We start from the raw sequence: 24,964 nt of genomic DNA on the forward strand, positions 1-24,964 counted from the left end.
TGGCAAGGGAAAAAAAATCAACTGAGTTTTTTAGGAAATGGAGTGTTGGTCTTCAGTTTGGCACATAAGTATGGCCACAATCATGTGTAAAATCAACATGTATGAAACCACAACTTCTGTAATTTATAAGTGATTTAAATAGTTTCCAAGAGTAATTACACTTCATGAGTTTTTTTTTTTTTTTTCTTTATGAGCCGACTTTAGAACCCAATCCCTATGTAAGTGGTGACAAACCCATATCTAAAAGCACGGTCATAAATGTGATCACTTAGAGACATTGTGTGACTAGGGAAGAGAAGGGGACCCAGAACTGACCTTTAGAGCACACCAGCATTTAGAGATTGGGTAGAGGAGGATATAACTATAAAACAAAAGTTTGAGAAGCAATTAGTGAGGTAGGAAGACGAGGAATGTGGTGTCCTGGCAGCCAGAGGAAGGTTTTAAAAAGAAGGTAGTGATCAGATGTTTCAAAGGCTGTTGAGAGACTGAGCACGAAGAAAAAAGATCACTGAATTTGGCAACATGGAGGTCACTAGTGACGTAATATCAGTTTCAGTGGCATGGTGGCTGGAGATGATTGAGCGCTAGAGGTGGAGAAAGGGAGACTGTGATGAAGCCAACTCTTTTTTTTTTAATAAATTTATTTATTTTTGGCGGTGTTGGGTCTTTGTTGCTGCACGCTCTTTGTTGCGGTGCACATGCTTCTCAATGCAGTGGCTTCTCTTGTTGCAGAGCATGGGCTCTAGGTGCACTGGCTTCAGTATTTGTGGCTCGTGGGCTCTAGAGTGCAGGCTCAGTAGTTGTGGCGCACGGGCTTAGTTGCTCCACAGCATGTGGGATCTTCCGGGACCAGGGCCCAAACCTGTGTCCCCTGCATTGGCAGGCGGATTCTCAACCACTGCGCCATCAGGGAAGTCCCTGAATCCACCTCTTTCCAAAGGTTTAACTGAGAAGGAAAGCAGAGAAGTAGAGTAGTAACTAGAGGCAGATGTGGGTTCAAAGGTGAGTTTTGCTTTTTTTTGGTATAAACCTGGAGCAAGTTTTCACAAACTCCATCTTTTGGTTTGTGCCTTTTTCATATTTTATTACATTGTTTTTTTAAAAATCACAACAGCAGTATCAAAGACAACCTATGTACAAACATTTTACAAAAGAAATATTGCTAGTATCAGCTGTAATAAGGGCAAGCTGAAGAATAGATGCTGAGTTTCTGGGCCAAAGTCTGCCCTCAAAGACATCTAAAATGTGTTCAGGCAGCTGAAACAGGCTTCTTTCTGATGACAAGCATGTGTGGTCGGTAATATTAATACAAACGATGGTAAATGAGGATACTACTGGGCCCAAGTAGCGAACTCCTCATCAGGAAGGCCACCATACAAGTGGAGCTAATCCAATAACCTAAACCCAAGACAGTAAAAGCGCTGTTTCCCATCTGAACGCATTTAAGCCTTCAGCAATGATTGCGTCACGTGTAAACGATGCTGGGTTGTCATACAGACACTTGATTCTTATACATAACCCTATGCCAAACTTCCCTTAACTCTCGAGTCAGGTTTCTGGTTGGACCTAAAGGGGAGGAATTTTAGAAATGCTTCCTTCAGGACAGAAGTCAGAAAGAGAGGTGATCCTGACAACAGGATCTATTAAATTTGGTGGCGGCGGGGGGAGGCAGGAATTTGGGAGGAGGAATGACTCCTTGGGGCCAAGAATGAAGAAGCGTGACTCACTTGGGTCTGGGACCTTGCTGAAATCTGATCCCCACCCCACCCCAGCCCCGCCAGTGTCTACAAGCTCGGTTCCTTTCTCATCTCCCCCAGTTCCTTCATCTCCACCTTCTTGTACTTCCCCGACTTCCTCCGGTTGGTGATCACCAGGACGGTCACGCCGGCGACCAGGGCCACCACGACCACCACGATGACGGCGATGAGGCCGCTGGTGAGGCGCTTCATGGAGAACTGGGGGGACTTCTCATCCAGGAGGTAGATGAGCGTCCGCTCCAAAAGCAGGGGCTCTCCGCGCACGCGCACGTCGAGGCCGCGGTGGCCGGTGAACAGCGACTCGCCCTTGACGTCCCTCTCGAAGCAGTAGGTGGCGTCGGCGATGTCCACGTCGCCGGCGACCTTCTGCGACGTGTTCTGCTGCAGCTCGATCTGGATGGTGGGGTGCTCGTAGTGCACGGCCGCCACGAACTTGGGGTGCAGCGGGTCGCGCTCCCGGAAAAGCCGCCGCAGCTCGGCCTCCAGGTCCGAGGGGTTGAAGGCGCGGGCGGCCGGGCGGTGGCGCAGGTCGATGAGGATGGGGTGGGTGCGCACCAGTTCGTCGCAGCGCGGGCTCAGGTCGACCTTGTCGGTGCGGCGCATGCCCACCGAGTTCACGCACCACCACACGGACGTCTGGTTGCACTAGCGCGCCATGAAGCGGCCCTGCTGGTCGCAGTACGGGTCGTACAGGCCGTCGTTGTCCAGGAGCGCGTGCTCGCTCGGCCGTACCAGGGCGCGGACGCTCTTCCGGGCGCTCACGCGCGCCTTGAGCAGCAGGCACTTGGATGTGAGCGTGGAGCAGTCGACCTCCAGGCCCGAACCGAGCACGCGGCACAGGCAGCGGCCCCCCGGGCCGCTCCGGTCGCACACGGTCATCTTGCTGGTGGGGCACGTGCACTTGTCCTGCGCGGCCGCTTGATCGATCACCGCCGCTAGTAGTAGGAGCGGCGGCGGCAGCAGCGACGGCGAAAGCAGCGCGAGGCCCGGACCCTGGGCCATGGTGGGGCGGGGCGGAGGAGTGCGGAAGGGGCGCGGGCTGGCGAGCGCTGGGGCCTCTTCCGAGCTCGGGCTCCGCTGTCTGAGAAGGTCTCCAGGTGTCTGGGGTTTTGCTTTTTGTTTTTGATGTTTTTAAGGATGGGTGCTAGGGAATATTTGTAAATTGCAAGGAATGGTCCAGTGAAAAGATGGAAATTGTTGATGTAACAGAGAAGGGAGAAAATAATGGGATGGGCGTGAGGTGAGATTTTGTCAGGGAGTGTTGGAGGGCTGAGGAGGGAAGAAATTATATGAAATAACATCCTCAAAGAGTGGGAAAATGAACTTACTGGGAAAAAGCAATAATACCGATGGACAGTGAATGCTCATTTGAGTTGGAAACAATGAATTAAAAAAGAGACTAATCAGCGTGATTCAGCTACTTAGATAAGGGTGTGAAGAAGTTGTATTGCTGGATTTAGCCGGGGTTAAAGTATTTTCAGGTAAATATGATAGAGGATTATGGCAGAACTCCTTGTGCGCCCTCTCCCGCCTCAGAAAGGTCACCTGGGATTGATAGTTCAACGGAGATTTGACCTCCTGAAACCCAAGAAGGAAGGGGAAAATCGCTGGGAATGGCAGTCTTATTCAGAATAATACTCTGGGTTAGATTAATAATCCAACTTGCTTCCCTTCTTTCAGAGGAAAGAATTGTATGGAGTATTGAATATGTGCTCTATTTTACTTTCATAAGCATATAGTTAGAGTGAAACAAGTCTGAGTTTAAATTCCTCCCAGCCTCTCCACCTGCCAGCTGTGACCTGGTCAAATTAACCTCCTGGTCTAATTTCCTCATTTGTAAAATGAGGATTATGATACCTACAGCAGGATGGTTATCAGCGTTAAGCTGAGCTCATAGGGCAATGGTGTATAATGGAAAAAGCATGGGTTTTGGGTGTCAGAAAGACTTATGTGTGAATCCAGTTGTATTATTTAATAATTTGACCATTGTAGGCAGGTTATTTCACTGTTCTGTGCCTCAATTTCCTCACTGGTAAAATGGGGATTATAGCATTATAATATCCTATAATCCTACCTTGAAGGCTAGGAGTAACACTGGTTCCCCACACAGAGATCAAAATGGTGGGAATTGGCTTAGGATTCTATCTATCTATCTACATTTATCCATATTAGAAATATGTATTATATATATGTGTGTGTTGTTGTATAAAGCTTTTGGAACAAAATCTCAAACACAGTAGGTGCTTAATAAATATTAGTCCTTTTCTTTCTTGCAGTCCATTCTCCTAGAGCAATAGTTCTTGGCCTTAACAGCACTTTAGAATCCTCTGAGAAACATAAAAAACAAAAGAAAACTTGGTCCAACCCCCAGAAATCCTGGTTTCATTGTTCTGGAGGAGCTCTCTGGCCTGTAATTTTTGAAAGCTTCTCAAGTGAATCTAATTGCACTCAGGATTAAGAATCACTGCTAGAATTATCTTTCTAAAGCCCAAATGAGACTATGTTGCTTCTCTGCTTAAAAATTTCTCATGATTTTCCACTGTCTACTGAGTGTAGTCCGAGCTCCTGTGACTTGTACGCCAGACCCTTAGCAGTGATTCTCAACTCTCTCAGGACACATGACACACTCCCATAAATAACTTCAGCTTGAGTTCAACTGCCCCCAACCCTTTTACTTAGCAGTTGTGTGATCTTAGGCAAGTTACTTATCCTCTGTAAGCTTTAATTTTATCATCTGATTTTGCCTTTGCTTCTTCTAACTCTGAACCTTTGTACATGTTTTTTTTTCTTCTTGGAATGTCCTCTCTCTTTTTCCTCTCTGGCAAATGCCTTATATTCTTTGAAATTCAGTTTATATGACTTATGGTTACCAAAAGGGTAAGGGGGGGGCAGATAAATTGGGAATTTGGGATTAACAGATACACCGTACTATATATAAAATAGGTAAACAACAAGGACCTACTGTAGAGCACAGGGAACTATATCTGATATCTTGTAATAACTTATAATGGAAATGAATCTGAAAGAGAATATATATATGTATAACTGAATCACTTTACCGTACACCTGAAACATTGTAAATCAACTATACCTCAACAACAACAAAAAATTCAGGGGCTTCCCTGGTGGCACAGTGGTTAAGAACCCGCCTGCCAATGCAGGGGACACGGGTTTGAGCCCTGGTCTGGGAAGATCCCACATGCTGTGGGGCAGCTAAGCCTGTAAGCCACAACTACTGAGCCTGTGCTCTAGAGCCCGCGAGCCGCAACTACTGAGCCTTCATGCCACAACTACTGAAGCCCACGCGCCTAGAGCCCTGCTCTGCAACAAGAGCAGCCACTGCAATGAGAAGCCCATGCACCGCAAGGAAGAGCAGCCCCTGCACGACGCAACTAAAGAAAGCTGCATACAGCAACGAAGACCCAATGCAGTCAAAAATAAATAAATTTATTTTAAAAAATTCAGTTTATATGTTGTCTCCTCTGAAGCTTACCCTGAATGTCCCCTCCTTGACATAGTCCCTCTTCTTTCTTTGAGTTTTCATGCCGCTTTGTAAATGCCTCTATTTTAGCTCTTTTCCTGTTGCATTGTATTTTGTTTTCCACATCTGTCACATACCAGACTTTAAGCTTTTTGAGGGCTGGGCCTGTATCTCATTTATCTTCATATTATGTTGGCCTAGCATGGATACTGTTTCATACTTAAGTGGTCAATAAATCTTGTTGAATTAATGAAGTGAAATAAAATAGACAAAGATTCCTGAAACTGCCAACCGTGTGGATTTAGGAAAGGACCTATATCTTTTGCTTGGTGCTTTGTAATAAATTTTGGCTGAATGAGCGAATAAAGTCAAATGAAACTGTCAGACTGATATCATTTTCTACCTTGACAATGTCCAGCTGACTCATTAAGGGACCATTTCCTCTTGGGAAAAAAAAACAAAGCAGAACAATTAAAAACCATCGTCAATAAAAGTGGTGAGGAAATTGAATCATGGTTTTGTATAAGTGGAATTTCTCCAAAAACCAGTATGGTCTGACTGGTAGACACACATGGTTTCTCAACTGTAGCAAGTGAGAACACAAATTTTGTATAATGCTGCAGTGGGAGCTGGTTGGGATATCTTGTTGTTATGGACAGAGTGATCACTTCATGTCCTAAAAGTATGTTTTTGAAAATTTTTCTCTCCTCCACTCCCTGCTTCTCATTCAACAAACTTTGGCATTGTTTTCACAGTGTGATCGGCATGGACTTGGGCTTAGAGATGCAGAGATAGACACAGTCCTTGCTCTCAAGTAGCTTAAAGTCTGCTAAGGATAGGGACTAAAGTCTGTTAGAGTCTGTTTTCAAACAGAGCAAGAAAATTCCCTAAGCACTGTATAAGTTATAGGAGGTAAGGGAGTGTTTTCTCAGTGGTGGTAGGATGGGATGGGCTTTGTAGGAAGTTAGGAAAGTTTTATAGAGGAAATAAAGCTTGCAAACCCTTAAAAAAAGATGTTGGCAAATTAGACAAGACGGGCAAGTCTCTTTTAAATAAAGGGAACAGTAGCAACAAATGTAAGAGGGTATGAAAATGCCTGTTGTGGGACTTCCTGGTGGCGCAGTGGTTAAGAATCTGCCAGCCAATGCAGTGGACATGGCTTTGAGCCCTGGTCCTCTGGGAAGATCCCACATGCCACGGAGCAACTAAGCCCGTGTGCCACAACTACTGAGCCTGTGAGCCACAACTACTGAAGCCCGCACGCCTAGAGCCCGTGCTCCGCAACAAGAGAAGCCACTGCAATGAGAAGCCCGCGTACCGCAGCGCAGAGTAGTCCCCGCTCGCCACAACTAGAGAAAACCCACCCATAGCAACGAAGACCTAGCACAGCCAAAAAATAAAGAAAATGCCTGTTGTGTTTGGGGATCTATTAGTGGTTCAACAAAACCTGAAGTGGATGATGCAGCAAGAGGTGGAATCAGACAGGTGGGTAAGGACTAGCTCCTGTACACCTTATGGGTACGCCAAAGAGCTTGGACTTGATCTTGTAGGCATTGAGAGCCATTAAAGGATGTCAAGTTAGTGATATAAACAGCTTTTTAATTTTAAAAGATCACTCTAGCAGCAACATGGAAGGGAGGCAAGCCTGGAGTCAGGGAAAACAGAAGAATATCACGGTAGTAGTTTAGTGAGGGAAGAAGGCAGTAGCAAAAGGGAAGAGGAGAAAGGAGCAGATCTAAAGGACATTAAGGTGGTGACATTGATAGCACTCCCTTAGTGATTAGATGTAGGAAGACGGAGAGAGAGAAGCCTAAGGTAGCTCCCAGGTCTCAAACTTTGGTGACTGGGTGAGGGGGCCTCTGTTTATGGGGATGGGGAATATTGGAGGGCTAGGATAGTGTGAGAACAACATAATAAAGTTTAATTTTGAGAAGGTCTGAGTTTGAGATTTCTGTGGAACACCTGAGTGGAGTTTCTAATGGTCATTTGGAAATAGGAATTATTTCTTTGCAAAGGGAGCTAGAAACTTCTAGATCACAGCTTCAGGGTCTTAATTAAAAATAAGCTGAGGAGAGAGTGATTGGCTATAGATAATAAACACAGCAGCCATTCACACAGACAAAACTCTCACTTTCCCTGGGGCTAAGTTTTCAATATCAAATTCTCAAGCCTTACCCATAGTCTTGTACTTTAGAAATCCAAAGCAAGTACTTAAGGAATCCAGATTCTTACACTTTTTGTACATTTCTGTTTTGCCATCAAGAGTCCAATGTACAAAATGTTAAGAGTCAAAAGTATAACATGTTCTTTCCAGGCTTTAATGGAAGTTTAACGCAATATAAATGTAACCACTCAAATATGCTCGTTATCAGGACAGAATTCAAGTAAACATCGCCAGGACCAAAGCTGACCTCACGGTGGCACTCCAGTCTTGTCGGAATAAAGGGCTCTGGAATCATCTTACTAAACTCTTAAGTGGACAGTCCACTCTGAAGTAAAGAGTTGGCATAAACTCTGGGTCCATAGGCCACACAATTAAACTACCTGGGGAGAATTTACAGGGAAGGATATCCTTTTGTTTTTAAATCCGCTCTGACCTAAGGCTGGATCAACAGTACAGGGTATTATATGGCAGCAGGTCTCCATCCAAAAAAAAGAAATTTCACCGGGGTTCAAAACTAACCAAAATAATACCCTCATTATTATTTATTAATAGCTACCATTTATTGGTACCTACTGTGTGCCACATACAGTTCAGAGTGCCTTTCATATTATATGAGCTCACTGAACTCTCATACCAGCTCCGTGCAATTGATAATTATTCTCGTTTTTCTGAGGAAGAAGCTGAAGCTCAAAGACATTAAGTCACTTGCCTCTCAAGTCATCCAGGTAGTAAGCATCCATGCTGTATTTTGAACTCAATCTGTATGATTCCAAAATTTGAGGTCTTTAAGCAAGGCTGCATGGCCTCGTATTATTGATGCCAAAATTAAAGCAGTAACAAATGAAACTTTGTGGTTTTCTTTGGGTATAGACTGTTTGGATTGAGGTGGTTTAAATAATACTGTATTTAGGGAGATCTAGTGAGGACCCCTATTGTGAATTTGAGGCCTCTTCCTGAAACTCTTCACCACCTATAAGAAACAGGATATTTACATATTCACAAAGTATGTCCCACAAGGTATTTATTAATTACAAAGAGAAAAAGAGCAAATTTACAATGGAGAAATCTTGCAGATGCTATGTTAATATAATAAAGTATAAATGAGAAAGCAAATGTGGTAAAATATCAATATCTGTGCCACAGAGAGATTCTTTTCCTTTTACAGTAGAAAAAACAAGGGGACAGGGAGGTTCTGTTGACAGGATTGGTCAGCGGTGGAGCAGAGGACTAATTTCTATCTTTGATCTCCATCTGTGAAAGCCCAAAGCCCACAAAGGTTTCCAAATGAAATAGTTACCTTTCTAAGGGGTAGAGAATTATTGATGAATCCTGGACTCTATATAAAGGAAGACTCCCAAATGAAAGACACAAATAATAAAACTCCAGAATAATGTTATTATACTGATTATAGACGGTAGAGATGGGAGTTAGTTGTCCTTACTCCTCCAATGCTTAATCAAGAGTGTCAAAGCATATTTACAAAGCATTTTTTAAATGCCTTACAGACTTCAAAGCCATAAATAGCTTCTCTGTCTCTCTAGGGCTAAATGCCAGCATTTTTGTACATCCTCAGTCTAAGAGAATTACCAATCTGTCTATTTCTTTAAAGAACTGTTCTTTTAGTGAGAAGGAAAAGATGTCTAGAGAAGCTTTTTGTTCAACATGTCGGTGTTCGCATGATTTACAGTATAATTAACCAGCCTTGTAGCACCAGCAGACCAGCTCCTTTTACTATTCATCATGTTTCCAGTGACTTCAGATCAGCAACTCTGTTGGGAGGAAATACCTCCTCCTTAGAGATGTAAAAATATTATGTCCCTGATCATTCCCACAGGCAGAATGTGATCCATCCTTATATAAGTATTGTTTTTCAGATCTAAGGGATTCCTCCCTCACCCCACTATTTTTGCACATCATTACTCTCAGAGCTAAAATCTAATTAAATAAATACATGCAAAATCTAAAACTACTTAGGAAGAATTTTGTTATTCAATTGCTTATAATTACCAGAACACATTTGTTAAGATATGAAAGTCTGGTAACTCAAAATCTAAAACAAAATACCTATGTAAACAAATATGTAATAAATATTATCACAGATCTATTTTAAATCTCTATATTAAAACCTTATTAGGCATCTAAAAAACTTCAAAAGTGTTCACTTTGGGCCCAGTAATTCTACTTCTAAGAAGTCACCCTAAATATACACCTCCAACAATATGAAAGTACGTATGCACGAGGTTAATTATTGCAGCACTGTTTGTATTTGCAAAATAAGGGACACAACCTAAATGCCCATGTAGAGGAGAGATGTTGAATAAACTATAGTACAAGCACATAATCGAGCACTACACATCTGTAAAAAAGAATGAAGAAGACGTTTGCAAACTGATAAGGAATAATTTCTAGGATATACTGTTTAGTGAAAAAAAGCAAAGTACAAAAGAGTATCTGTAGTATGCTACCTTTTGTGTAAGAAAAAAAGGGAAGTGAGAAAAATACACAAGTGCCTGCATTTTGACCAAAAAGCAAACCAGGAAGGATAAACCAGAAATTAATGAGATTACTGTTACTTACAGGAGGTGGTTGGGGATGAGTTGAAAGGGTAAGTAGAAGGTGGAAAGTGACATTTCTCTTGAATACTCCTTTTTATATAGTTCTGTCTTTTGGATCCATGTTAATAATTCATATATTAAGTAAAACACACACACACACACACACACACATAGGGGGAAAGCCTGAAAATGGAGCACAAACAAATCAACCTAATGGTTTTAAATGAATAATATAAACACATTGAAAAGCACATTTTTGTGTGGGAGGGAAAACTAACTCAAACCAAGTAACTTTAGAATATGATATTTTTTGCTATATACTCTCAGACTAAAGAAAAAATGAACTGTAAATGAACGTTAAAATGAAATTGGTTTGTTTTTTTGCAGTGGTTGGGTTTTGTTTCGTTTTGATAGCAATTCTAAAACTACTTTCTGTGTAATCCGAGATTGGGTGAAGAAGTAAATGTATAAAATATATTATAAACAATGAGATTCAATTTTCTCACTGAGAGAAAAGAGAGTTACAAATATGGAAAGAGAGAAGAGTAGAATGAATTCTATAGTATTGGATTAGAATTGGACATGACAGCCCTGTCCACTGAGAAAGCCCAGAAGCAATGACACCCCAGGAGCAATTTGGTTTCTAAACTCTGTTTGCTGCTAAATGGAGCCAGGGCCCCTTGGAGGACTGGCGGATTCTAGAGCTAGAGCTGGGAAAGAACAAGATGAACCTTGAACATCGTATTAAATTAGTAAATTAGGAAATGCTCAAAGAATGCTAGGACAGGTCAGAATGACAAAAAGAGCTGTACTGAAGGGATTAGTACCAGCCAAATCTGGGACAATTAAACATAAAAATAAATACTGATAGTCATGTATTACAACCCACCGAGTAAAATAAGAACACATAGGCATATAAATAAATGAAAGAGTAAATAATGTGGGGGAAGGGAAAGTGAGTCTCAATAGAATGTCAGCTAATAAATTTAGAAGGAATGATGGAATTAGAAAAATCACTATTTGGCAACCATCGTAGTAATAACTGAATAATCAATGGATGGTAGAATGAGTAGGTGAAATCTGGATGAGGAACAGGATATTTACATAGCTGCAAAGCATGTTCTCACAAGATATCATTATTATTATTTTAATTAATTATTTATTTATTTATGGCTGCATCACGTCTTAGTTGCAGGATCTTTCGTAGTAGCGCGCGGGCTCTTTGTCGAGGCGCGTGGGCTCAGTTGCCCCACGGTGTGTGGGATCTTAGTTCCCTAGCCAGGGATCGAACCCGTGCCCCCTACATTGAGAGTGTGGAGTCTTAACCACTGGACCACCAGGGAAGTCCTCTCACAAGATATTATTAATTACAAAGAGAAAAGTAGTAAATTTATAGTGGAGAAATCGGCAGGCGCCATGTTAACAAAATGATCGAAGTAAATGATAAAGCAAATGGGGTAAAATCTCGATATTTGGGAAATCTTGGTGAGATGTATACGGGAATTTTTGGTACTATTTTTACAACTTTTCTGTAAGTCTGAGATTACATAAAAATAAAAAGTTAAAAAGAAAAGCTTATTAAAGCATTTCTGAGGAGTTTGCTAGGCTATAGCAAAACAAAGGTTGTAATCAATGTATAGCAAGTTAATTCTGCCTGCCTCCTTGGCAAAATGGTGTATGGAAAGTCATCGTTGGGAAGTAGGAGGTGGCAGGAGGGCAAAAACCTTATTAGATGTTTCCTTGAATAAAGTTTTTTCAAAAATTCTTTTTGAAAAGATGTAAACCTGTTGAAAAAGGATTTTTGATAGCAATTTAAAAAACTATGCATGTATAACTGAATCATTTTGTTGTATACCTGAAGCTAACACAACACTGGAAATCAACTATACTTCAATAAAGATAAAATAAAATAACAAAATATGTAGCTAATTAAAAATGAAGTTTTTCTGTACTTAAAACTAAGCAAGAGGGTTCTATAACCATTTAAAGACTATTACTCACTCAAAATACTCTATATATAAAAAGAAAAGCACACTAAAACATAGGTAATTAACTGAAATAAAAATCAATGTGACATTCAAAAAAATAAAATAAAAGGCTCTCTAGTATGTGGCAGAGACAAATTCTGTTTCTAGTTGGTAAAAAAACATAATTGGATGAAAATTTAAATGCCAGGAGACATAAAAATCAAAGAAATAAAAAACTTTTAAATGGAGTAATTTCTGTTTTCTTCCCAGATAGTTCATTTAATAGAAATTTCTGATTATGATGGCAGTTATAAATCTTTGATGTTACTGATGCAGAGACATACTCAAAACTGTTTTTTTTTTCTTCTGTCACTTAGAAAGATTGAAAACCGTCCTAGGTAACAAATACTACTACTGCAACGACTTGCCTGATACTATTCTAAATATCGTTCGTACATTAACCCATTTAATCTCACTGCAACCCTGGGCAGTAGATACTATTATTAGACTCAGTTTACAGTTGAAAAAACCAAGGTTCTCAAACTTTCTTGATTAACTGTGCTCTTAGTGTCTTCAGTAGTTTTTTCATGGCAACTCAGGCCAAAAGAAATAACGTAATAATTCAATTTATTGAGTTATTAGAGCCAAATCTCTTAACATCTATTTATGATTTCACAATTTAGTAGCCATTAAAAATACTTATGAATTGAAAGAGAAAATATATTCTTATTTTCTTGTAAAATAATCACGATTACTTGCTAATGGGATGGATGAGCCTGTCGAGGTCTGTACTTCTCAAACCATGAGCTCAGATCAGACACGGCCACACTCATTTTCTGTTCCACACCAATATTCATGCAGTACTTGCTTTTCATCACAACTGCAGAAAACCCAGCTTCTCAAAGACATAACATCAAAAGGATAATGGTCTAATGCTGAAACCATGATTTACTGTGTACTAGAAGTTCACATGAATTCTGACAGATGTTGAGTGTCACTGTGTTGCTCTTGAAACTTTAAAAAATATTCTATGTTCTCCCATAGGCTTGCTGCTGTGGCACCTTGTGGTGCCTTGGGGCACAGTTTGAGAACTGTAGAGCTAATATAGAATTATTATTCAGTCTGGGGGACAAAATTCTTGGGGGAAAATCAGAATAGTATGAACATTAACAAAGTGTAGAAAGAGTTAATATTAAAAAAATCTTGTTCTCCATGTATCTTTTCAATGCATGTCTTTTGTTGTACCTGATTGCTTTGGGATAGATTACTTTTTAAAAAATTTTATTCAAGTATAGTTGACTTACAATATTTTATTGGTTTCAGGTGTACAACATAGTGATTCAATATTTTTATAAATTATACAGCACAGACTTCTATTTTGCAGATAACAAAACAGAAACAGAATCATCTGGAATGAACAATAAAATGTTCACATCATATAGGTCAAAGGTAAATGCTGGCATTTAAGGAGTGGGAAGGACAGTACACAATAAATGTTTCGGCTGATAATATATGTAATAAAAATATTTTATACCACCAAGTGCATAGAGTGAACTCAAGGAACTTGGCAAGTTTAACTGAACCTCTCTTTTAAGCAAATTTATTACTTGAAAACTTGAATGTTTTAAACCAGTGTACAAGGGGCTTGATTATTTTACAAAAGAGTATTATTCAAGATTCCTTGGTACATCTAAAGTATGATGTGGTTCACTGAAATTAAAATGTATGCCGAACTGTTTTTGAACAGATTAGTTTATGAAATATCTCTGTTGTTTACATTGCATTTTGAGTTTTCTGTCTTTTAGGAGGATAGACAGCAAAATATTCATCTCCTAATTGTCAACAGAGGGAAAATGAAGCACAGAGAGAAGCAGTGAGTTTATTTAGCATCATGCAGTGAGAAATGAGAAGGCATCACCTACTCATCTGGGTTGTAAAAAATCATGTTAAAAAATCATGGATGGCATGTTAGTACCTAACGGCCATAGTTCTTTTCACAATAAGGTGATGATATGTAACAATCAATCAATAAATAAAATCAAAAGTGCCCATTTGTACAAGATTTTTTATGAGAGTGTATGTGATTGTTGCCCAAGAATTTAGGTCTCAAGTTCTATTGACTATATTGACATAGTCAAGATAATGCCAGAGTATCCTGTGAGTGATGTGATGAAAATAGACTTAATGACAGATGGAAGGAACTGCTTACTCCTGTTTTACTCTAATGGCCACGATAAAGGGTTTATTTGGATTAGTGTAACTTCAGTTTATAGTAATAGCATGAAGAACCAAGAAAGTTTCACTTCGCTTCACATCATCATTTTGACGGCAGATTGACTCAACGAAGCTGGGGTTCCCGGAGCACTGAGGAAGATAACCTTAGCTATCTCTGCAAAGGTATCCTGCAGCCCAGACTGAAATACCTTCCTTGGGGACTCTACTATTTTGATTATGGAGAAATTCCCAAGCAATGCCTCCCATAGCCAACTGGGAGCTCCCTGTTGCTCCCTTCCTTTTCACTGTTCAGGCTGAGTACCTGGCATTCTTTAAGGTAGAAATAAAGGTATTTCCTTGGGTCCTGGGAAAAAGCAGCGGACTCTTAGATAATCCCAGTGGAGAGGTGGTCTTTTTTTATAGATCTCAATACTAGGTCTGTTGTCCTGAACAATTGTCTTCAAGACTGTGAGCCATAGTTCACTACCCAAAGTTTGATTTAAGTATCATGATTAATTGACTGCAAAAAGAAGATGGGGGAGGAATGTGAAAGGGTCTGTATAACAAAGAACCATAAATCATCTCTGGTAGGGTGGGCCCCCTATCATGCAGCCTGTGGGCTTGCCAGGGAGCTACAGGGAGAAAGATGAGACAGAATAGGGTCTTCCAGCTGCAGGACTGCAGGAGCCCCAGACCAGGAAAGCTGTTTACCCCCAACCAAGTCCTTCCTGAGGTATCATTCACTCATTCATTTAGTAAATATCTATCAAGTGAGTGCCTACTAGGTGCAAGGCACCATTCTAGATGCTGTTGAAGTGGGAGGGGGCGGGAGGGGGGAAGTAGGACCAAGATGAGTAAGACACAGCACCTGCCTTACTATTTAGTGGACATGGTTATGACAAGGACTCTGCTCTCTTCTTCATCATAAACACTGGTACCTAATTAGGTATGTACTTCACTTTACGAAACAGATATATTTCTGAGCCTTTCTGGCATTAAAGTGAATTTCCATCTAGTGAATTTCCTGTACATTCTCCATAAAGCTGTCCCTGTCACCCTCAGCTTTCCCTACAGTCCTGGAACCCTCTTGCGTATACACTGTATCTTTCTCAGTAGGCCCTTTTGAGGCAGCTGTCCCAGAGTGGAAAGTGGAAAGAGCATGGGCTCTGGAGCTGAACAGGCTCAAATCAGAATCCTAGCTCCACTACTTAATAGCCGTGTGTGATCTGGGTTAGTTTCACCGCTAAGCCTCAGTTTCTCTTGTAAAATGGGGATAAAAATAGTTCCTATTCATTAAGACTTTGTGAGAATTTAGTGAGATAAGGTATGCTGGCATTTAGAAAATGCCTGGCATATAGAAAGCATTCAGGAGTGGTTAGTCATTACTATTAGGTGCTTTACAGGTGATTGTTTTACAGGTGAGGAAACCGAAGCTCATTAAGATTTAATAACTTAGGTACATTATAACTTGGAGGAAATACGGCATAGCTTTTAAAAACTCTGGAGTCATATAGACCTCATTCACATTCCTTTTCTGACATTTATCATGTATACAATCCTGAACAAATAATTTGATTTCTCTTAGCCTTCATTTCTCTATTTGTAAAATGGAGATAATTGCTAATAATATCTACTTCACGCTTATTATGAGGATTAACTGAGATGATGTGTGTAATTGGCAAGTGGCAGGACCTGGATTTAATGGCTCTGAATCCCAAGTGCTTACACTTTTCTAATAAACTCACTCACCAGCTCCTTTGCTCTGTGAGCTAGAATTCTAAAGAGTTAGCGGATGTAATCAACACTTGGCAGATTTTTTCCAAGTGCAATAAAGTAGTTTGTTTTCCTCTTTTGATGATTGGTTTGTAGTTTTTCACAGATATGTACTCACACACCCATAATCTTGAACTAGCCTTTCCCCTCCCCATCAGTGGAATGTGTATATATATATATATATATATATATATATATATATATATATATTTTTTTTTTTTTTTTCCAACCTCATAGAGGAATAACCAACATCTCAAAGGAACATACTACTGCCTTCGCCCACATGGACTTTTCAAAATGCTTGCCTTTGAAAGAAATCATCAGCCCAGAGAAAGCATTACAGGGACTTTCTTGCATTGAGGAGTAGGACTAAAATTCAAGTTTGTGGAATGAAACCCAAGTGAAAGGAAAAGCAAGAGCTCGCCTTCTTCTTCCCAGCAAGCCCTGCCTCCAGTTACTGCCCCTCCCCACCCCAGGAAGGGGAGAGAGCCCAGCTGTAGGGTCAAGTAGTGGTGACCAGGTTAGTAACAAGGGCAACAGAGGGAGGAGACAAAAGAACAGAAAGTGGCAGCGGCTGGCTGAATGCCTGAGCATGTTTCTTTGCTGAAAGAGAATGGCGGGACAGCGATTCAAACTGCGAGAGAGGAGGGTGGAGGGGGAAGAGGACAGCTAATGGATGGGGTGGCCCAGCAGGGGTCAGAGGTCAGGAGGGCACTCAGGGAACTAATTGGCCACTCTTCACATATTCACTTTCTGCTTCTAGCCTACAGCTGGGCCTTGAGGGAAAGCGCTGGGGTTGGAGCTGGCTTTATTTTTTTATGCCCCGAGATTTGAGGCCAACTGGTGAAAAGCAAGTGAGACAAGAACCTTCTTTCCTTTTCTAGGAATAGCTGACCAGGGACAGCCTTCTGCAAAGGAAAATGCTGAAGATTCCACTTCACTCATTCATTCATTCATGCATTTCTTCTTCCTCCGCTTCTTCTTTTTCTTCTTCTCCTTCCTTTACCTTCTCATTCTTTTCCTTCTCATTCTTTTTTTTCTTTTTCTTCTCATTCTTCTTCTTTTCCTTCTTCTCCTTCTCCTTCTTCTCCTCCTCCTCCTTCTTCTTCTTCTCCATCATCACTATCTCCATATGTTAATTGGATGCCCCAGGAAATGTTATGCTGGGCACATTCATAAGATGGGAAAGGATTATAGACACCTTTAGCTTGGATCATAAATGATTAGAGTTAGGCCTGGGCTTTAGGGGTCATCTAGTTTCATCTTGTTTCAGACTTATGGAAATGAGGAAAGCAGTTTGCTCAGACTCACAGAGAAAGGAGTAGAGAAGGGAGTAGAGCTCAGGTCTTCTCCCTCCTGGTCCAGAGATTTTTCCATGACACTCTTCTCAGAAACATATTAACTTTGAAAACTTGGGCAGACTGGTTAACAGCTCAGCCTCTGGGTCAGACAGCCTGAGCTAGAATGCTGGCTACTAGCTCTGGGACCTTAGGATTATTACTTAATCTTTCAAAGCAGCAAGTTGCTCATCTGTAGAAAAACAGGGTTGTTATGTGGATTAAGTGAGGTAAATGCATGTAAAGTGAGGATATGCTTCAATAAATGTTAACTATTACTACTGCTATTTCTTCAGAGCCCAGCATAGACTGTGTTTATGGTGATAAACACATAACACAATGAATACTGACTCTTTCTTCTCTTATAATCTCCATGGGCAACCCATTCCAAGATGAAAGTTCTCATTCCCCCTTAGTTAAGAGACCTGTGAGGATCGGAGGGACATTTTGGAGTCCTGTCTGAACCTTCTTCTGAAGGGCTGGCCAAATTTGGAAGGAGCTGACTTGGGTCAATACATGCAAAGGGCTTAGAACAGTGCAGGGCACAGTTAGCACTCAGTAAAGGGCAGTTGTTGTTGTTATTATTATTATTGGGAAGGAGGGAGCTTTTGGCCTCTGCAGAAGGTCAAGCATTAGACTGGCTTACCCTTTGTCAGGGATGTTGGTTGGGACATTCATGGATCAGATGGAGGTTGGCCAAGATGAGGTCTGAGTTCTGTGAATTTTCTTTCTAACTTTTGTGTAGTTTAATAGAATCAGTTTGCCTAGCTCTGCCCAGAGTTCTGAAGCAGACCATCACTCTGGTACCACTGCACGTGGACTCTGGAGCAGATAAAAAGATGAAAATACGAAAGAGACCTAGATCATCTATGAACATTGGCTCTCCCACCCCAGAGTGGGGATTTACATTATGGACACCACAGGGTCACAGAGTGATATGAGCTTCTATCCAAAACATAATTTTGAAGTTCCCTTTTGCCACCTTTCCTTTTCAATTCATTGATTGATTGATTCATTCATTCATTCATTATTGAAGTATAATTTACAGACAATAAAATGCAGATCTTAATGTTCAGTTCAGTGAGTTTTGATAATTGTATACACTTATGTAACCTCCACTCAAAACTAGGTAAGGAACAGCTATATCACCCCAGAAAGTTCCCTCTTGCTCCTCTCCATTCACCCCCCCCCCCAGGCTTCCTCTTCTCCTTGCTAGGCAATTGTGACTTCTATCGCCCTAGTTTCATTTTGCCTGTTGCCAGATGCCACACATTTTTGTATCTGCCTCCTTTTGTTAAACATGTTTTTGAGATTCATTCACATTGTTCATGTATCAGTAATTCATTCCTTTTTTTAATTGAATACCACTCCATTGTATGAATATACCATGACTTATCCATTTTCCTGTGATGGACATTTGATTTTTTTCCCCAGTTTTTAGCTGTTGTGAATAAGGCCTTTATGATGATTCTTATATATTTTCCTGAGCCCCATTGCATTTATATTTTAATTATAAAATATATACAGAACAGTCCAGAGATTATTCCAGATATTCATATATCACCACTTATATTTAATAAATGTTAACATTTTGCCCTATTCAATTTTTTTTTTTGAATAAAGTTTACAGATTTGGTTGCAACCCACTCTGCATCCCTCCCCACTCCTATTCTTCACCTCTCATCCTTCAGAAGTAACTACTTTTCTGAAGTTTGTTTGAATCCATTCTGTGTTTCTATGTGTTTGATAATACGCCTGTGTGGATGGACCTGTTTTCATTAATATGCTAGATACTTGGTGGGTCCTTTCCATCTGGAAAGTCATGTTTTACTTCTAAGAAAGTTTTCTTGGATTGTTTATCTGAGAATTTCCTCTCTTTTGTTTTCTCTGTTCTCTCTTTCTGGAACTCCCATTACTCAGATATTAGACCTCCTGGATTGGTCCTCTTATTTTATTTTCTCTTCTCTGTTTTTTTTTCTTTGTCTTTTTATTCAACTTTCTGGGAATTTTTTCAACTTTATTTTCCAACTCATTCATTAAGTTTTCCATTGATGTTATCGTATCTATTTAAAATTTCTAATTTTTTTTTTTAAATTGTCTGAATGTTCCTTTTACAGTTTCCTGCTCTTGTTTTATGGATGTACTATCGACTCTTACTTCTTAAGAATAATCATTGTAGTCTTTTTCATTTGTTTATATTTTGTTTGTTTATTTGCTTTTAGCTTCCTTTTCCTGAATAGAATCTGTTTTCTCCAGGTTGCTTTTTCCTGTTTGTTTTGGTCTCTATTGTTCATGTTAGAGGTCTTCCTTAGGAGTCTGGTGATTCTTGGATGCTCTCTAATATTTAAATATGGGCAACTTAAAAACTGATTGAAAGCTCTGAACTTGAGAGTAGGGCTTGCCAGTTATGGGGCTCACTGTAGATTTACCTGGCTGTGCCATTTCCTTGGGTGAACCCCTGATGTCAGAAGTGTTAAGCTTTTTCTCTTGGACTAGTCAGAATCCCTAGGGGAGCATTGCCCAACCTCCTTCCTGAGGGTAAACGCTTCCTTCACTTCACCAGCATTTGGTATATGAACATGCACTTAATCCTCTTGTTCTCCATATAATAACCTGCCCTCAGCTTTGTCTGTTGTTTGCTTTTCCAGAGACTCTCTCTTTTATTCTCTTCAAAGTCCTGGCTGCATGAAGCAAGGAGAAAAAAATCTGGGAACCTATTGGCTTTTGAAAGATTTCCATCTGCTCTAGATATATTTCACTCCATCTTCCCTCATCCTCATTGTTTGAATTACTTGGTAGAATAACATGGGTTACTTCCCAGCTTTCTCCACTTCTGGATTGGGATTCAGCGTTCTTAGGTTTACTGAGCCAGTTATCTCTCAATTATTTGCTTTCCAGCTTCCAAAATTTCCAAAATTTGCTGTAGTCTCCTTTTCCTTTCTCTTTATCCTTGTGAGTTTATGCCTTTTGTAAAAAGAATCTTTACTGTCATCTTAGTGATGACAAAAGTCTCTCTTATTGTGATTTTAAGTTACATTTCTCAAAATATTAGTGAGGTCTAGTATATTTGCATATATTTTTTACCCATTGGGTTTCCATTTCCACCTGTTCATATTCTTTGAACATTTTTCTCATAGGTTGTTGGTCTCTTTCTTATTGATTTGTTAGAATTCCTTATATAATCCGGAACTCATCCTTTGTTAGTAGCATTCATTGTAAAGATTTTCTTCCCCTCTGTGGTTTGACTTCTAACTTTGTTTGTAGTGTTTTTCCATTTCAATATAATTAATACATTAAACCTATTTAATGTATTAAATCTTCATTTTAATATAGTCAAATTTATCCTTTATAGTATTGTGCTTTGGAGGTCTTACCTAAGAAATCCTGCCCTACCCCAAGGGCACAAAACTATTCTCCAATATTTTCTTCTAAAAGCTTTAAAATTTTGTCTTTTTATATAAAAGGCTTTAAGTTGCTCTTTATATATAGTGTGAGGTAGGAAGCTAATTTTATTTTATTTTTCCTTTTTTTTTTTCTTTTGCTGTACGCGGGCCTCTCACTGTTGTGGCCTCTCCCGTTGCGGAGCACAGGCTCCGGACGCGCAGGCCCAGCGGCCATGGCTCACAGGCCCAGGTGCTCTGCGGCATGTGGGATCCTCCCGGACCTGGGCGCGAATCCACGTCCCCTGCATTGGCAGGTGGACTCTCAACCACTGCGCCACCAGGGAAGCCCTATTTTTCCATTTTGATAATCAATTGCTCTGGTACCATTTATTGAATTGTCCATCCTTTTCCCAGTGACCTGTGATGCCATTTCTATAATATACCAAATTTTCACGTTCATGGGTCTATTTCTGAGCTCTCTATTCCATTCCATTGGAGCTACTTATCTCTCTGTGTGTCAAAATCATACCATTTAAGTTATTATAGCTTTATTAAAAGATTTTTACATGTGGTAAAGCAAATGCCTCCTTCTTCTTCAAGATTGTCTTAACTATTCTTGCCTCTTGTATTTTAAGATTAGCTTTGTAAGTTTCCTATACACAGATACAGCCAAGTTGGTATTTTTATTGGAACTGCATTGAATCTATAGAGTAATTTGGGATCAAAATATAATATTGGGGGACTTCCCTGGTGGCACAGTGGTTAAGACTCTGTGCTCCCAATACAGAGGGCCCAGCTTCGATCCCTGGTCAGGGAACTAGATCCCACATGCATGCTGCAACTAAGAGTTCGCATGCCACAACTAAGGAGCCTGCAGCAACTAAGGAGCTGGCAAGCCATACCTAAGGAACCCACAAGCCGCAACGAAGGAGCCCACGTGCCGCAACGAAGGAGCCTATGTGCTGCAACTGAGGAGTCAGCAAGCTGCAACTAAGGAGCCTGCCTGCCGCAACTAAGACCTGGTGCAACCAAATAAAATAAATAAATAAATAAATATTTTTTAAAAAGAGAGAGAGTCTCTCCTAAATAAATAAATAATATTGGGTTTTCCCATCCATGAACATGGTATATTGCTCTATTTATTTAGGCCTTCTGTCAGTCAATAAAGTTTTATTTTTCTCCATATAGATCAACACTTCTTTTATTAGATCCGCTACTAATACCTTTTAGTTTTTGTGGATATGGTGACAGAAACTCCTAAAGATTACATTTTTTAATTAGTTTTTTCAGGTATACAGGAATGCTTTTGATTTTTTTGGTATGCTGATCCTGAATTCAGCAACCTTGCACAATTCTTTTAATAATTCTGATAAGTTATCTACAAATTCTCTTGGATTCTCTATGAAGACAATCATATTGTCAACAAATAGCAGCAAATTAATTTTTTTCCTTTCCAATCCTTATACTTTTTGTTTGTTTGTTTGTTTGTTTTTGCCTTAATGTTTTGTCTGGGATATCCAGTAAAATACTGAATGAAAGTGGTAAAAACTGATAGCTGTTAGTCAAAGGAACATACTACCTGAACTGTGATATGTCACCAGAACTATTGGCTCTAGAGCTATGTTGTACCTACTAGATCTGTACCAGCAAAATGTCTTTGGTGTTTGAGAATAGGTATTTTTATTCTCTTTTAATAGATGAAGAAACAGCAACTCAATGAGGTAAATAACTTGCTTAAGACCACACAGTTAATGAGTGGGAGATTCAACCGCAAATCTGATTCCCAGTTGAATGTTATTTCCATGATTTTCCTTCTAGCTATCTATTTGTGCTAATGTGTCACCTTTCTCAGATAATATATTGCATTTAAAAAGAGATATTCCAGAGCAAACAATGCCTTTATTCAATTAAATGACTCTAATAGTGGGAGTTTTAGGCAGATATTCTGTTTTGCCTAAACAGAAGACTTGGCCTACTTACAGTTTTTTACAGATTCATAGACTTTTAGAGTTGAATGGTTTCTTATCTTATCCAACCCCCTCTTTAATGAGTTATGCCTACACTACATTCCTGAGAGATCATCCTCCAGCCTTTACCAACTGCCAGGGTGGGTTCACCTCACTGTCAAACAGTTGAATAATTCTCATATGGATCCACAATCTGCCCACTGGTCCAGAGAGCAGTGTGTTTTCTCCTGTCCATAACACCTGTCCCTGTATCTGTTCTCCTTAGGTCTTCCCTTTGAGACTGTTCATTTCTAGGATATTTGTTATTGTCTGAATGAGATAGTTTCCAGACTTTTCATTATCCTGATTATTCTCCTTTCAATGCTTTCTAATTGATCCATGTCCCTTTTGAAAAACAATGCTCAGACTTTAGGGTGGGGTCTGACTGCAAACAAAGTGGGACTCTTATGTTCCATGATCTGGACAGTTATCAGACACACCATTGATGCAGTCTAGAATTTTGTCTTTTTAGCAACTATGGCACATTGCACACTTAAGTTTAGGGTTAGCTAAGCCCACACATTTTTCATCTGAACTACATTACTGAAAATGTGTTATTTGTATGTTAAAAGAGAGAAAAGGGACTTCCCTCGTGGTGCAGTGGTTAAGAATCTGCCTGCCAATGCAGGGGACACAGGTTCGAGCCCTGGTCTATGAAGATCCCATAGGCCACAGAGCAACTAAGCCTGTGCGCCACAACTACTGAGCCTGTGCTCTAGAGCCTGTGAGCCACAACTACTGAACCTGCATGCCACAGCTACTGAAGCCCGTGTACCTAGAGGCCGTGCTCTGCAACAAGAGAAGCCACTGCAATGAGAATCCCATGCACCTCAACAAAGAATAGCCCCCACTCGCCGCAACTAGAGAAAGCCTGTGCACAGCAATGAAGACCCAACACAGCCAAAATAAATAAATAAAATTTTTAAAAAGTGTTCCTACTTCATAATCAACCATCTATAAATGTGCTAAAGCTTGCTCTCCGTATAGTGTGAGGTGTGGACTTGGAAAATGCAAGGAAGAGTTGTCCTGAATTACTAATCATTTAGGCCAGCAGCCATGCTAGGTTTTTTTTTTCTTCCATCTCCTATACCCTCTCCTGGAGCTCTCTAGGTCTAGGTCAGAGCCAAGTCTGTGGGGAGGGAACCAGGACAGAAATCTACTCTGTTATGGAGACAAATAAGGCATCACCTGCAGCTTGGAATCTGCCAACAGACTACCAGGAAACACCTGGTTGGTCAGGGGTGGGTGAAGTCACTTGGGACTGCTGTCCCAGGACAGGATAAAATTCAAATTTCAGAGCATTGGTACTTTGACATTTTTGATTATAGAGTTACAATTCAATTTCTTACACGAAACCAGAAATCTCATGATTTTTTTAAGAAATGATGGAAGGACCGTAGAAAGGGAAGGGGAAGCAGGAGTCAGAGTCCTCTGCTCAGCTTTATATCACCTGGCTTAGTGGGGTTACCATCCACCCCTCTATGTGACTATCAAAAAGAATCTCAGGGTATGTCTTTGAGACTGAAATCCTAGCTACCCAAATCTCCCTTGCCCTTGTTCTGCTCACAAATCCATACTTAAAAACTAGTAAACTTTCTCCCACTCCAACACATATCCCTCATCTTCACCAAATATTTGTAATTTTGCCTGGACTGTATTTACAAGGGCAGTGTTGTGTGACTGCAGCATTGACAATGCAATAATAAAAACTGGAAACATTCAATGGTACTTACTATATGCCACCCATTCTGCTAAGCACTTTATATATGTTAACTCCTTTCGCCTTAACAGCAGTTCTTTGTGGCAGAGACTGTTATTATCCTTGTTTTACAGATGAGGACACTGAGGCACAGAGATGTGCTTGCTCAAGGTCACACAGCTAAAAGTGGCAGGTGGGAGCAGACTCCAGGCAGTCAAACTCCAGTGTCTGGGCTCTAAACCACCATGGATGCTGCCCCTCTAAACTGTGAAGGGAGCTGCAGTGGATACCATATGTGTGAGAACTGCAGCCCCAAGCCTGCGTTTCTGCCCCAAAGCTATTCTTTGGTAAACGATTTCCTCTTATTATAATCACTAAGAAGATTCTTAGGGTAGAATCTTCCAGTAGGTTTTAACCCCTTTACAGACAGAGAAACATAGGTTCAGAGTGTTAAATAATGTTCACATAGGGAGTAAGTGGCAGCATTAGGATGTGAACCCCACTCTGGGTGCCTCTATCTATCATCTATCTATCTATCTATCTATCTATCTATTTATTTTATTTTGGCCGTGATGCACAGCTTGCAGGATCTTAGTTGCCCGATCGGGGATCGAACCCATGCCCCCTG

At 40.3% G+C, this 24,964-nt stretch overlaps 2 protein-coding genes across 2 annotated transcripts; both read right to left on the minus strand.

Annotated features, from left to right (window-relative positions):
* Nucleotides 1-1,093: 1,093 nt before the first annotated feature.
* LOC113609770 (tumor-associated calcium signal transducer 2-like) lies at nt 1,094-2,759 on the minus strand. The gene has a single exon (XM_027087393.1). The coding sequence runs from the start codon at nt 2,358-2,360 to the stop codon at nt 1,785-1,787; it is 576 nt and encodes a 191-aa protein (XP_026943194.1). The 5' UTR covers nt 2,361-2,759; the 3' UTR covers nt 1,094-1,784.
* LOC113609771 (tumor-associated calcium signal transducer 2-like) lies at nt 2,375-2,779 on the minus strand. The gene has a single exon (XM_027087394.1). It carries the CDS (start codon nt 2,757-2,759, stop codon nt 2,403-2,405), a length of 357 nt encoding a protein of 118 aa, XP_026943195.1. The 5' UTR covers nt 2,760-2,779; the 3' UTR covers nt 2,375-2,402.
* Nucleotides 2,780-24,964: the final 22,185 nt, after the last annotated feature.

This window comes from Aethalodelphis obliquidens, unplaced genomic scaffold (genome assembly GCF_003676395.1).
Source record: "Aethalodelphis obliquidens isolate GAN/ISIS:26980383/991018 unplaced genomic scaffold, ASM367639v1 scaffold58, whole genome shotgun sequence".
Lineage (NCBI taxonomy): Eukaryota > Metazoa > Chordata > Mammalia > Artiodactyla > Delphinidae > Aethalodelphis > Aethalodelphis obliquidens.